At 39.9% G+C, this 13,854-nt stretch overlaps 2 protein-coding genes across 2 annotated transcripts; both read left to right on the top strand.

The window, feature by feature from the left end:
• The first annotated feature begins 11,289 nt into the window (after positions 1 to 11,289).
• LOC135156945 (nematocyst expressed protein 4-like) lies at positions 11,290 to 11,760 on the top strand. The gene has a single exon (XM_064110959.1). It carries the CDS (start codon positions 11,290 to 11,292, stop codon positions 11,758 to 11,760), a length of 471 nt encoding a protein of 156 aa, XP_063967029.1.
• A 71-nt stretch (positions 11,761 to 11,831) lies between these two features.
• LOC135156944 (uncharacterized) lies at positions 11,832 to 13,221 on the top strand. The gene is made up of 2 exons (XM_064110958.1): positions 11,832 to 12,160; positions 12,567 to 13,221. Exons 1-2 carry the CDS (start codon positions 11,832 to 11,834, stop codon positions 13,219 to 13,221), a joined length of 984 nt encoding a protein of 327 aa, XP_063967028.1.
• The last annotated feature ends 633 nt before the right edge of the window (positions 13,222 to 13,854 follow it).

Here is a 13,854-nt window from a genome sequence, read left to right as displayed (position 1 = left end):
CCATATCCAATATGAGTTGATATGTTGAATGCTTATGTAAATCATTAGACACTTTAGATCAGGGCCCCGTCTTACAAAGAGTTATGATTGATCCAATCAATCGTAACTCTATGGAAATCCATCAGTGTCATAATTTCTTCTACAGGAAATTTGTAAGATGTCCTTGTAAACAAAGGAGAACACCAAATTGTCAAGAAATCAATGAGTTTATGGATATACATTAATATCTAAAAATTTTATTTTAACAAACATGTATTTTATACGTTGACCTTGCTGGCCGTCCATAGTTGCGATTGATCAGATTAATCTCAATTCTTTGTAAGACGGGGCCCAGGAGACCAGTCAACCATTTTACAAAGGTTTACAGGCCAGTGTCAACTCTGTTCATCTTCTTATTCTTCTTCTTCTCCTCTTCTCCCTCCTTTTTTTGTTTTTCTTTTTCTCCTTCTTCTCCTCCTGCTTCTTATTTTTTTCCTCCTTCTCCTTGTTATTCTCATTTAAATTTTTTTTGCTGTACATGCCATAAATATTTCATTTAATATAAGGATTTATTTCTACCCCTCCAAGACCAACAATAATAGTTCCGTCTTAAATCACAATCGAAATGCTTCAGAGCTTCAACTTCCTCACAGGTAAAAGGGACTGGGAGAAGAAACTAATATCTCCATCACTTAATATGTTTTTCTTATTAATATCAAACATTTTCTTGATTAAACATTTCGATTTTATAATTGAAGAGTACAGAATGATGTATGAATACGCAACTCGCATTCATGCATAATGAATTGCCACCACTTGTTCATTTTCGTGCGCGAGTTGCTGCCACTATCACAGCCGAGCATGCATAATTAATTGTCTTCTCTCGCACCCCCAGCGAAGCTTTCACAACTCAACACCCCGCCCGACACGATACCCTCTAGTCTACGAAAACAGACCAGTTATGGATTTCGATTTTTCAATTTGATTTACCTTCACTACCTGTTTATATTTCGAACTATCTCCCATTAAAACAAGCATTTTCTGTTTGTTGTAAGAACTTAAACTCACATCGCATCTATATTCTGCGTCAAAGAGCTCTGTTTGAAAAGAAAAATGAAAATAAAATGATTTATGAAGTTCAGATGAAACATTCTGAGATCCAATTAGTAGACTATGCTATACATGATGGACATGGATGGTAATTATGAAGAGCGTGATGCCCTTTTGTAACTTTGGACGATGATTGAAAAAATAAAGGAGAAAGGGGCGAAGAGGGAGGGGGGGGGGGCGGGGATGGACGAGGACGGGGAAGAATAACAATACACGTTGTTCCCTAGAATAATAAACAAGCATGACGTGGGTTGTTACAACGTGTGAAATGTTATAGTTACATTTTTTTCTCAAAATTAACATTATTCTAAAAGGACAGAAAGAAATCCGAAATGAATAATGAAGGAAGGAAAGAAGAAAAGATAAAGAAACAAAGGAAATCAAGGAAATTAAACGTTGATAAAGAAATATAGTAAACCATAAGGCTTAAAGACACGCCCATATTTCTCAAATGAATCATCTGCTCAAGAGAAAACCTTGACGAGCATTTATAGGTTAAGGCCATTCATATACACCCGGGGGGGGGGGAGGAAGAGGGGGGGGGGGGGCAAGATGATGTAAAATCTTCATAACGCATGGAAACGACAGAGTCGAATTACGGAGCTTATCGCAAAAAATGTTTTGCTTGGCAATTTAGGGTTGAAAAAAGGATATATAGTGCACATTTCAGGAGATTTTTTGCGCCATATATAAGAATGGACAGTAACGAATATTTATCCCAATATGCCTCCAATTTTCTGTCAAATTTGGAGCACGCATTCTAAGGTCTGTATAGAATTTTGCTAGGAGGCAAAGTTGCATTATGCATCTATCGATCAACTCATAAAACTAAAAAGAAAATATTTCTTAAAGTGACTATAAACTAAACAAGACAGTATACCTCTGAACTTCTTGATCTTCCCTATATATATGTGGAGGAGCCGTGGTGTAAATAGACGGTCGTGTGTTCGAATACCACCGCGGTCTGGCGTCCTTTGGCAAGGCGTTAATCCACACTTTGCCACTCTCGACCCAGGTGCTAAATGAGTACCCGGTAGGATGTGAAAGTTATTATTGTAGCTTGTCCAGTGTTGTGTGCGCCTCACCGGCGACTGACTGGAATACTCCCCAGGGAGTGGAGGATGTGCACACATTGTGTGCGGGAATGACTGATTGAATTCGATGACCGGGGTAATAATAATCTGTAAAGCGCTTAGACGCGTCGTTGCGATGTATTAAGCGCTATATAAAAGCGGATTATTATTATTACATTTTTCCCTCAAACCCCACCTTACTTTCATATCTGTTGTCAATGATTCCCTTGGATTTTTGCAGCAAGTATCTTTAATTTATACATAAGAATATATCATTCGATTTCTATTATTGCCATTAAGGATTTTGTTGCTATATAGCCATTATGATACTTTTGTATATCATTGTTTTCTTAAAATACCAAAAACTTATTATGATGCCCATGATCACATTCTGTATTGCTAATAAGTGATTGTTAAAACGAACGTAACGCACACCAAGATGAACAGGTAGGACTGCATATGAAAATAAAAGCACATCCTTTGAAGCAAGCTTGTGACCTATATTTAACCAAACCTTATTTTCAGCCCGTTTATTCGTGCTTTCTTAAATGGGAAAATGCACACCCAAAGTAAGAGATATGCCAGTTAATTGAAATCGTAAGATATGACGATTATTATCAGGGCGTGACGTCATAAGGATTGCTGTCAAGTTTCAAAAGGAGCTAATTTTAACCCGCACGAATGGAAGCTATGGGTGAAGATGGTCATTAAATATTAATTGTGACGTCATATTCTTCTCATCTTAGAAATTGTCTTATCGACGTCGACGATAGGCTTATGCTGGTTTGTAGTTCGTCAATTCGAGTGAAAATCGAAGGAGTCCGATTCTGAGATGAGGAAAGAAGATGAAATCAGTTTTCTTATCGTGTTAGGCGTTTGTCAAAATCTTTATGCCATTAGTCAAAGCTATATGCTAGTTATTTTCTATTCAGTTTACGAGAATTAAATCTTAAAATAGTTTGTAATAGCGGGAGCAGTACCATGGCATTTTTTCATTATCGGGAAGAGGGGCGACGTTATTTTTCTCAATGAAAATGTGGGTATTATAGCTTCTCAGACCTATAAACCATTTCTGTCAATACCCACTCTCTCTTGTATTTCTGTCCCCTCTCCCCCGTCCTTAAAATAAATACCACTTGAAAAAAAAAATATGGGGGGGTGTAATCACCCCTTGTCTGTATGGCACTGCCCCAGTTTTTACAGATGACATGGAAAGTCTCTATGAAGGGGCGTGGAAGCTCATGACATAAATTCAATGTTTTTGATATAGGCCCTACATCAAAACGTGGTGAAAATATCAGTCAATAGTAAATAGGGGAAGAAACTATTAGGTAGAGGGCAGGGGCGGAAATCTCTCCCAAAAGGTAGGGGGGACAAGGGGCTGGAAAATTTGACAAGCAAAAAAAAAAAAGGTTATCATCCCAAAAGTAAGGTCATCTCGTCCTAAAATACACGTTTTATTTCGATTTTGAATGCTGTATTTTTTACCATTATAAAAGACCACAAATAGTAGGGGGGACATTTGATATTGTGTCCCCCCCCCCTACTATTTGGGATTTCCGCCCATGGTAGAGGGAAAGAGGAAAGGGGTGAGGAAAAAGAAGGAGGAAAGGCGAACAGTGCCTTGTAAAAAGTCAAGAAAATAAAGAAAGGAGATAGAAAGAAAGAGAGGGGGTGTATGGGGGTAATGAGAAAGGAAGGGTCGGGACAAGGGAGAATGGGGTAGGTGAATGAAAGAGGGACGGAGAGATAGAGGGATCGTAAAAAAAAATTATCTGATGGACGATGAAAGCGATTTACTTTTAACTGCGATTAACTGCAGGCCTTGTAATTCTGCAATGCAATGTTTTATTTTGATAAAGAATTGAGTAAAGATGCGACAATTTATTAATAGGCCAACAGAATTACAGGAACTTTAAATTGTCACCTACGTAAATTTAAAAAAAACCTTGAAATTCTGACGAATCAAATGCATCCTATCCAGGTGAACAGATTCACATGCTAGACACGCATTCACACCGCAGCCTTGTGCATTTACTTGTTACCAGTCTTGGATTGGGCGTGGCAAAGATCGACTCCTCCCCAAGCCACGCCCAACAGTGCACATACGCGCATTGTGATCAGCTGTTCTTTGTTTTGATTACACATGCGATTAAACTCGTAAAATGCAAATTCGGTCATATCTAAGGAGAAAATAGATTTGCATGAGAAAACTGTTATTTTTTTTAGATATTCGATTATGAGATTTGTTGCGTGGTATTGAATAAGAGGAAAAGACATGACTTATTTAATTGCGAGCCAAAATGTGAGCGAATCGGAGTAAACAATATGCACGTACTTTGCAATGACATAAATGCGCTGATAAATGCACTGCGTGCTTTTGTGGTTAAAAGCCCCTTTCGCTTGTACTGCATTGCAGATTGAATACATATACGTGGAGCCGAATGAGAAAGGATGTATGTAGTGTATCATGCTTGAGCGAAGCAAGACCACTCCTTCAATGTACGATGAGAATGAGATGAGAAAGCTTGTTACAAATTGTTGATTGTATGAGGGTGGATGGAGGAGAGCAAAAGTGAAGTTGATTGCGAGGCGATCTCAGGCCGTCGTCTAATGATGCAAATAAAATTCATGTACAACTATGATTCGTAAATCCAACTCCTGAACATAAACCCGACATTATTAAAACTAAAATTGATGTTGAATTTGAGAAGAGATGAGGAAATTCATTCCATTGAACAAAGTCAGATTTGGGTTAAAGTTGAGGGGCTTGACGCAATAAGAAGACAATGTTTAAGGTTTATGATTTTGAAGAAAGACGGAAATGATATGCATTCGTGAATTTTAACGATTAATTACGTCTTATTTTCTACACATGATTGGCCTAGCGTGTTCGATGAGTCTTCTTTCAACTATATTCCCCCTATGTTCATGCTGAGTCGTTCGAGCTCCGTCAATTAATTTTCCTTTTTCCGTAGGAGCATGCGCGGTGTAGAGGAATGCGTGAAATCTATCAAGATGGCGACTGTGTTGGTTTTTATGTGAAAAAACACCTCTCGCTTTTTCACGATGTTAACCACGTAAAAACAGCAGAAAACCCAGACTTTTCACGCGGAAGATATACTGGAGATAATCCTCGTTCGACGGTAAGAAATTCAAGCGTTTTGCATGGGTGAATTGGTTGGATTTCGTCCGAGAGAAGACAGGCTGTGTGTTCTGGAGCCGGTCCTAGTATGCAGCCTAGTAAAATCAGTGGTTTGTGCATGGTTTGGTGGCTCCCCGTACTAGTGGTGATCATGCGTCCCCTTATCGTCCATGTCTCCGCTGCAGTATATCGCTGTCCAACAGGATACAAGTCGATTTCAGGTGATTTTCAACAGCAAGACCAAGCTTCAAAGCTATTCCTTGAGCGTAGCCAAGCTGAAAACCACCACCTCTATCGCGCATGACGATCAACACGTTCTCTTGTCTACATGTCTGAAATATGACTTTGAGATTTTACGATGGGGGTTCTTTTAAAATATTGGCGGCGAAAGCCCTGGTTCATTGGTTTTTCTTACTCGCCTGCCTCGTATTTCGTGCATTGCTCCTGCTGCCTTTTGCAGTCGTCATGGACAGCTACGTGGTGCTAGCATCAACAAACTTGACGTCGACATCAATGACGATGACGACATGGGTACCAGCCACAGAGACGCCTCCTCAGTGTATAAGAGACGTCTGTAATGGTACTAGTAATAGTAGTACAAAAATTACTATTAACACTATAGAACCCATGTGCAACGAAGAAGGGAGGACAGAAAACTCATCTTGGGGTACGTACACAATGGGATTTTGTAAATGGAGGACATATCAGAGTTTAGTGGAGGCGCCGCACAAGAATTGTTTTTTACATAAGAGTAATCAGGAGTGTAGCCAATGTTTAAAAGAACTCCTCCAGCTCGAAGCTGACATACAGGCCGTGTATACGGAATATGTGGGTATAATTCTACGATTTGATTGCTCGATTACATACTCAATGTGGACATGCCAGGATTGTAAGGTAAGTGAAACTTCATTATTTCATCTTTCAATCATGTTTATAAGTCATAAAAATCCATCTGTAGTGCATGCATCCTCTTGTATTAATCATGTTTGTTTATATGAATACTACATTTACATGTAGATAGTAGATGTACACGTAAACAGATTCATTTACAGAGCACCCGGTTTTGCAAGGCAGATTTGGCAGCCATCACATGACTTTGAAACCAAGAGTTTATTCAGATGACATAGCTGATGAAGAGCCATGAGGCAGCAATCTTAACACAAGAGATGATGTGATAGACCGGCCAAGACTTCAGTCATCTTCAGAAGATAGGGACATAGTGCTTCACATATAATCTATTGCCCTATAGTAATTCATCCATACAGTGTATGTATCAATGTCACTTTGAGGTATCACATGTAACCAGAAATTCATATTTGTGGAATATATTACATTTATCAAATAAACAATTGCTCAAGAATGTTGTTGTGTGCTTTCTTCATTAGATGTAGATATAGGGTTAGATGTGAAGGTGCCAATGAGTCTGAAAGAGAATAAAGATAAATAAATCAATTTAAATGGTCTAGAGTTCAACAGTTCCCTGTGAGTTTCAGCTTTTTTACGGCACCCTAATCCTAACTCATTTTACATGTATTATGAATCATTATGCACTATCTGCACTAGATGTAGATACAGTGGATAGCAGAGATGATTTAGACGGAGGGTTCAAAACTGAATTTAAGATCATAATCTGAAAAATCAACCAATTTTTAAAGAAGGAACAGGCTCTAACATGTTTCAGATTTTGTTCACTCTAAATACTTGGTATGGATTGTTTGCTGTCATCATTAGAAGTAGAGATATTCAGGATAGACACTGAAGACTTTTACTTGACTTCATTGAATTGAAGACTGATTTGATCAGTGACCTGCTGAAATTCAAAGTATTAATCCTGAACTTTTTATCGTCTCATATATATTTTCAAAGGAATGAATAAAATCATGTTTTGTTGCCAGCATACTATCTTTGGTAGATGTGAAAACAGTTAAAAAAAAAAAATTCATTCAAGTTAACTTTCTAACATGGTGGCTCAGTGGTAGAGCGTCCGCGTCATGAATGGGAGGTCGTGGGTTTGATCCCGGCCGAGTCATACCAAAGACTTTTAAAAATGGGAACTTCTGCCTTGTCAGGTGCTCGACGTATGATAATGGAAAAGAGTAATAAAACATGTGCTTTGCGGGGCCCACTGAAAGAACAGCTTACAGCTTAGAGTGGCTACCCTGGGTATTATTATTCTTTTCACTTATGTACAACACTATGGAGACGAATAGGTTAAGTTTGCATTGATCTCACAGTAAATTATTGGTTATGAAACAAAGTCTTTGACATTGCAGAAGCAACCTAAAACTGAAAAAACATACTTTTCTTTATATAAGTAACAAAATCAAACAAAACTAATTCATCATAGGCCTATAGTACACATCCAACTTCATCCTCATTTGGGTCAGGTATGTCCCAAAAGATCTTAAGATAATTGTTGGACCTTCATTTCTATTTTTCTATAAGAATGATGACTTACATAGATATTCTTAACATTTTCTTCATACATGTCACAGGAAATACATGTATCATGTACATGGTGCATGTCACTGTAATAATTTAGTTTTAAGTTTGTAAAGAGAAAAATACTTGATCTGTCATCTACCATGCAATACCATGATTTCTTGAATAATGTATGTTTCTTCATGCTGGATAAAACTTTTAAAACTGAATGTTAAGCTTGCATTGATCTTACAGTACAATATTGGTTATGAAACAAAGTCTTTGACAGTGCAGAATCAACCTAAAACAGGAAAATTGTTTTTTCTTTGTATAAGCAAGTGAAATCCAACAAAATTATTCCTTCATAGGCCATTAAGACACCTCCAAGGTGATCCTTATTTGGGGCAGGTATGCCCACGTAGCATCTTAAAATAATTGTTGGACCTTCATTTCTATTTTCAATAGGATTGATGACTTACAAATTCTTTTTAGTATCCTTCACTTTTTCAGTCAGATTTACATGTCAGGGGAAATACATGTATCATCACTATCATGTATATGGTGCATGTCACTGATAATTTAGTATGAAGTTTGTGAAGAAAAAATTACTTGATCTGTCATTTACCATGCACTACCAGGATTTCTTGAATAATGTATGTTTCTTTATGCAGGAGAAAACTTTTAAAACTTTTAAATTAAGCCAGCATTGACCCCACAGTACCTTAATGGTGTTAAAACAAAGTATTTGACAGTGCAGAATCAACCTATAACTGGAACACTTTTTTCCCTTTGTATAAGTAAATGAAACCCTACCAAATTAATCCATCATAGACCCTTAGCACACCTCAAAGTTAATCCTCATTTGGGGCAGGTATGCCCATGTAACATCTTAAAATAATTGTTGGACCTTCATTTCTATTTTCTATAAGATTGATGACTTACAAAAAAATATTAATATATATATAAGTACTGTAAATGAAATCATACAAAATTTATCCATGATAAAATAACACAAATTTTTATCCAGGTTAATCCTCATGAGGATCATGTATGTTCAAATTTGGAAATAACCTTTTTAGATGATTTTTTGAGTTTCATTTTTAATTCCTATAAGATTGATGACTTACAAATAATATTTAAATATTTTTGTTCCCATATACTCAGTCAGACATTTTCTTCACATATATTCAGTCAGACATGTACTTTACATGCCTTTTACATGTACATGGTGCATGTAGCTGTTATAATTTAGTTTTAAGTTTCTGAAGAATAAATTACCTAATCTGTCATTTGCAATACCATGATTTCTTGAATAATGCTGGATCTAGGTGTCCATGCCTTTAAGTTTACTCAAAGAGGATCAAAGACATCTGCATGAAGGTACAATAAGTGCTGACTACTGGGCTCCATCTCATAAAGAGTTTCGATTAATCCAATCAATCGTAACTATGGAAATCCATCAGTGTCATAATTTTTCTACAGGAAATTTGCACAATGTGCTTTGTAAACAAAGAGAAGTGCAGTGAATTTTCAAGAAAACAATGAATGCATGAATATACATTATAGCTAGAAAATATTTTGAAAAAACGTGCATAATAGATGTTGATGTTGCTGGCCGTCCTGTGATTGATCAAATCAATTGCAACTCTTTGTAAGATGGGGCCCTTAAATCTGTGATTCACTGGGATTATACATGTGGTTCCAATGGGCAATAAGTTTTACTAAATTTGAGTTGGTTCCTTCTTTTTACAGGATAGTTGATCTCACTTTGTTATTTCATGGAATGCATGGTGATGTATAGATAATCACCTGTTCATAGGTTTCATGACATTTGGTTCACTCTAATCTCACTTACTAATCGAATGAACAACTTCAACCCTGTAACATAAAGCCCTGTTGCAACCATAACCCTAACCCTACAACAAAATTATTTGTTGCAGGAGCAAATGTGGTGTTATCGTTACATACTGTATTCCGCGGTGGTTTGGTAGAATTGGGTATCACATGTGTTTCTTAAACAACTTTGGCACAAAGCCTGTATGCAGCCTGTATTTTTACTGCAAAATTACAGCTTGCTAAGAACAAAAAAGACATAGCCCATCAAAAAGGTGTAATATGTAAGCAGATTCAAACCATCTGTAATTATAAAAGTTTATGGAAATAATATTGTGCTATGCCAGGTGACAAGCCACATATATGCCTCTTTCTACCCGGGTAGATAACCGGTAGGAAGAAATTCCTTGCATGCTCGGATGCTCTGATCATGATAGCCATGATGATATTGAGGTAGTAATATGCAGTGCTTAAATATATGTGTATTAATCACAATATACTTCTAATATTTTCCATCTAACGCACACATGTACTTTCCATCTAACACACATATACTTTTATCAGAATATTCTTAGCAGATACAGAATAGTTGAAGCCTTAATTTTCATGGCCGAAGAGAAATTTGTACTTTAAAAAAAGCCATACAAACAAAGTGTGAGTTCAAAATTGAACTTTTCGGGAGGAGAGACCTGCAGGTCACAGTTCTGTGTGCGTGCCCTTCTAGGCGACCCAGATTGGCTGGCTCCTCCAATGCGCCTTTGAATGTCTTTGACAGATATATGGCGCTATACAAATGCTGTGCATCATCATCATCATCATCATCAACTTTCAAGTATGAATTTAAAACCGTACAAAGTCATGTCCAATATCAATATCAGCAGTATCTGTTACATGTACGTAAAGTGTTCATGAATGAGCAATATGCCTATTGCAAAAGACGCAATGGTTTAACTTGCTTGCTAACGCCATTTTCTAGTTCTGAATTTAAGTTCTCTCAATGAGTATAGAGGATGTGTGGTAACGTACATGTAATGTATCCATTCCGATCTGTATTTAAAGTAAAGCTACTGTTTATATTATTGATATCTTTTATACATTTACATACACATAAGACTTCATTTATGCAAAGTGAAGTAATAGATGCATTAGCTCACTGATAGTATGGCCTATGCACTTTCTACAGTGAAGTACAGTGAAGTACCATTCTCCATTTGAAGCTGTTGAATATATCACCTTCGTGTATTGTAATATCAGTGTGGTGTCTCCGCATACAGGGAAATGAGCATGTACATGTAGCAAGGAAGCACTCATTGGCATGTGTTATTGACTGCTCCTGTGTAGCTACATGTAGAACACTGTTGAGAGTGGATTTACAAATGGGGGATAGGGAAGCCCTATAACAATGCATTTGAAAGAAAGAGAAACTTAAATTATATGAATTGTGTTCGTACGCAACGAGAAAACTCTGATGATCATGTACTTTTGATATGAAGATATTACATTTTTTTATCAAAAGCAATTAATAGAGGTAATTATTTTTTGGGTATCGAATTGCAATTTGCTGTATATATATAGTTCTTAAGGCCTGCTAACAAAAAGCCTGGTGTGGAGCAGATTTTTACACAGGACTACAAAACTTTAATAGTTGAGATCTTTTTACTTATTATTATGACCAAAAATGCTAATTAAATTTGGTAAGCAAAATGCTTCCCTGCAATATTTTCCATGATGAGAAAGAGAAACTCTTTCCAGTTCATATTTAATGCAGACTTGATCTGGGTTCACAAGTCAGTCAGCCTCTCCCCATACCAAACCAGCCTGCCCCTCACCCATTCTAAGCCAGCCTACCCCCATGTCAGCATGCCACTCCCCATAGCAAGCAAGCAAGCCTACCCCTCCCCATACCTAGCCAGCCTATATGTACCCCTCCCACATGCCAATAAAGGCTATCCCTCTCCCATGCCAACCAACCTCTTTCTCATATCAAGCCAGCCTAAACCGATCCCCATAACAAGCTGGCCTTCCCCTCCCCCATACCAAGCCAGCCCAACCCTTTCCTATACCAAGCCAGCCTACCTCTCCCCCATAACAAGCCAGCCTGAACCTCCCAATCCAAGCCAGCCTACCTTCCCACATACCAAGCCAGCCTATCCCTCCCCCGACCAAGCCAGCCTACCCCTCCCTCATATACCAAGCTAGCCCAACCCTCCCCATACCAAGCAAGCCTACATGTACCCCTCCCCCATACCAATACAGGCTACCCCTCTCTCATGCCAACGAACCCCTCTCCCATATCAAGCCAGCCTGAACCTCCCCATAACAAGCTGGCCTTCCCGTCCCCCCATACCAAACCAGCCCGACCCTCCCCCATACCAAGCCAGCCTACCCCACCCCATACCAAGCCAGCCTACCTTCCCCCTACCAAACGTAGCCCACCCCTCCCCCATACCAAGCCAGCCTACCCCTCCCATAACAAGCCAGCTACCCCTCCCCATACCAAGCCAGCCTACCTTCCCCCTACCAAACGTAGCCCACCCCTCCCCCATACCAAGCCAGCCTACCCCTCCCATAACAAGCCAGCTACCCCTCTCCATACCAAGCCAGCCCAACCCTCTCCCATACCAAGCCAGCCTACCTCTCCCCCATAACAAGCCAGCCTACCTTTCCACATACCAAGCCAGCCTACCCCTCCCCTACCATGCCAGCCTACCCCTCCCCCATATACCAAGCCAGCCTACCTTCCCCCTACCAAACGTAGCACACCCCTCCCCCATACCAAGCCAGCCTACCCCTCCCATAACAAGCCAGCTACCCCTCCCCATACCAAGCCAGCCCAACCCTCTCCCATACCAAGCCAGCCTACCTCTCCCCCATAACATGCCAGCCTGAACCTCCCCACTCCAAGCCAGCCTACCTTCCCACATACCAAGCCAGCCTACCCCTCCCCATAACAAGCCAGACTACCCCTCCCCATAACAAGCCAGCCTACCCCTCCCCATACCAAGCCAGCCTACCCCTCCCCAGACCAAGCCAGCCTACCCCTCCTCTACCAAGCCAGCCAACCCCTCCCCCATATACCAAACTAGCCCAACCCTCCCCTACCAAGCCAGCCCACCCCTCCCCATAACAAGCCAGCCTACCCCTCCCCTACCAAGCCAGCCTACCCCTCCCCCATATACCAAGCTAGCCCAACCCTCCCTACCAAGCCAGCCTACCCCTCCCCATAACAAGCCAGACTACCCCTCCCCTACCAAGCCAGCCAACCCCTCCCCCATATACCAATCTAGCCCAACCCTCCCCTACCAAGCCAGCCTACCCCTCCCCATAACAAGCCAGACTACCCCTCCCCATAACAAGCCAGCCTACCCCTCCCCATACCAAGCCAGCCTACCCCTCCCCATACCAAGCCAGACCCCTCCCCATGCCAAGCCATCCTACCCCTCTCCCATACCAAGCCAGCCTACCCCTCCCCAGACCAAGCCAGACCCCTCCCCCATGCCAAGCCAGCCTACCCCTCTCCCATACCAAGCCAGCCTACCCTCCCCAGACCAAGCCAGACCCCTTCCCCATGCCAAGCCAGCCTACTCCTCTCCCATACCAAGCCAGCCTACCCCCCCATGCCAAGTCATCCTACCCCTCCCCCATAACAAGCCAACTTGAACCTCCCCATTACAAGCTATCCTTCCACTTTTCCTACCAAGCCAGCCTGAACCCATACAAGGTATACACATAATTGCAATCCATCTAGTCCCCAGGCATTAAGAGCATAATGAGGCTAAATAAAGATTCTTTAATTAAGCACAAGCCACCCAAAATGGCTAATCAGCAGCGTTACATAATTTCAAGCAAACATTTGGCACGCACAGTAATTGTAGACTCTCATTAATATGGTGGATGAGTCTAGTAGACCCATCTACTTTAACTCTTTGATACCAATGTACATGCTACATGCAATCAAAGTGACATTCACATTAGCTGTTGGTTCAACTTGACTGTTGAGTACATGTAGGTTAAAGAAAAGGAAGGAATTTTGCCTAATAGACGAAATAAACAATTAGACAGGAAATTGAGGAGGTGCTTATGATCTAGAAATCAATGAATTTATGATAAAAGATAACTTTAAATAGAATATTAAAATCCTTGATTTGTTGTTAATTCCAAATTTTCTAAATTTTTTGAATTTCTGGTGTCCGACTGGTCAAATGCAATGAGATTCTGGATATAATCATTTGTGTAATGACTTTGATATCCATACGCATGTATTTGATTTTATTTACCAATATAAAAAAACAA

This window comes from Lytechinus pictus, chromosome 16 (assembly GCF_037042905.1).
Source record: "Lytechinus pictus isolate F3 Inbred chromosome 16, Lp3.0, whole genome shotgun sequence".
Lineage (NCBI taxonomy): Eukaryota > Metazoa > Echinodermata > Echinoidea > Temnopleuroida > Toxopneustidae > Lytechinus > Lytechinus pictus.
This window is presented reverse-complemented; position numbering and strand designations above follow the sequence as displayed.

What these genes read in the sequence shown, in the direction of transcription:
- LOC135156945 (XM_064110959.1), top strand. Translation starts at nt 11,290, where the DNA reads ATGAGAAAGAGAAACTCTTTCCAGTTCATATTTAATGCAGACTTGATC.
- LOC135156944 (XM_064110958.1), top strand. Translation starts at nt 11,832, where the DNA reads ATGCCAACGAACCCCTCTCCCATATCAAGCCAGCCTGAACCTCCCCAT. An exon ending in GCTACCCCTCTCCATACCAA is followed by an intron (nt 12,161 to 12,566) that starts GCCAGCCCAACC and finishes CCCCATACCAAG; the next exon opens with CCAGCCTACCCCTCCCCAGA.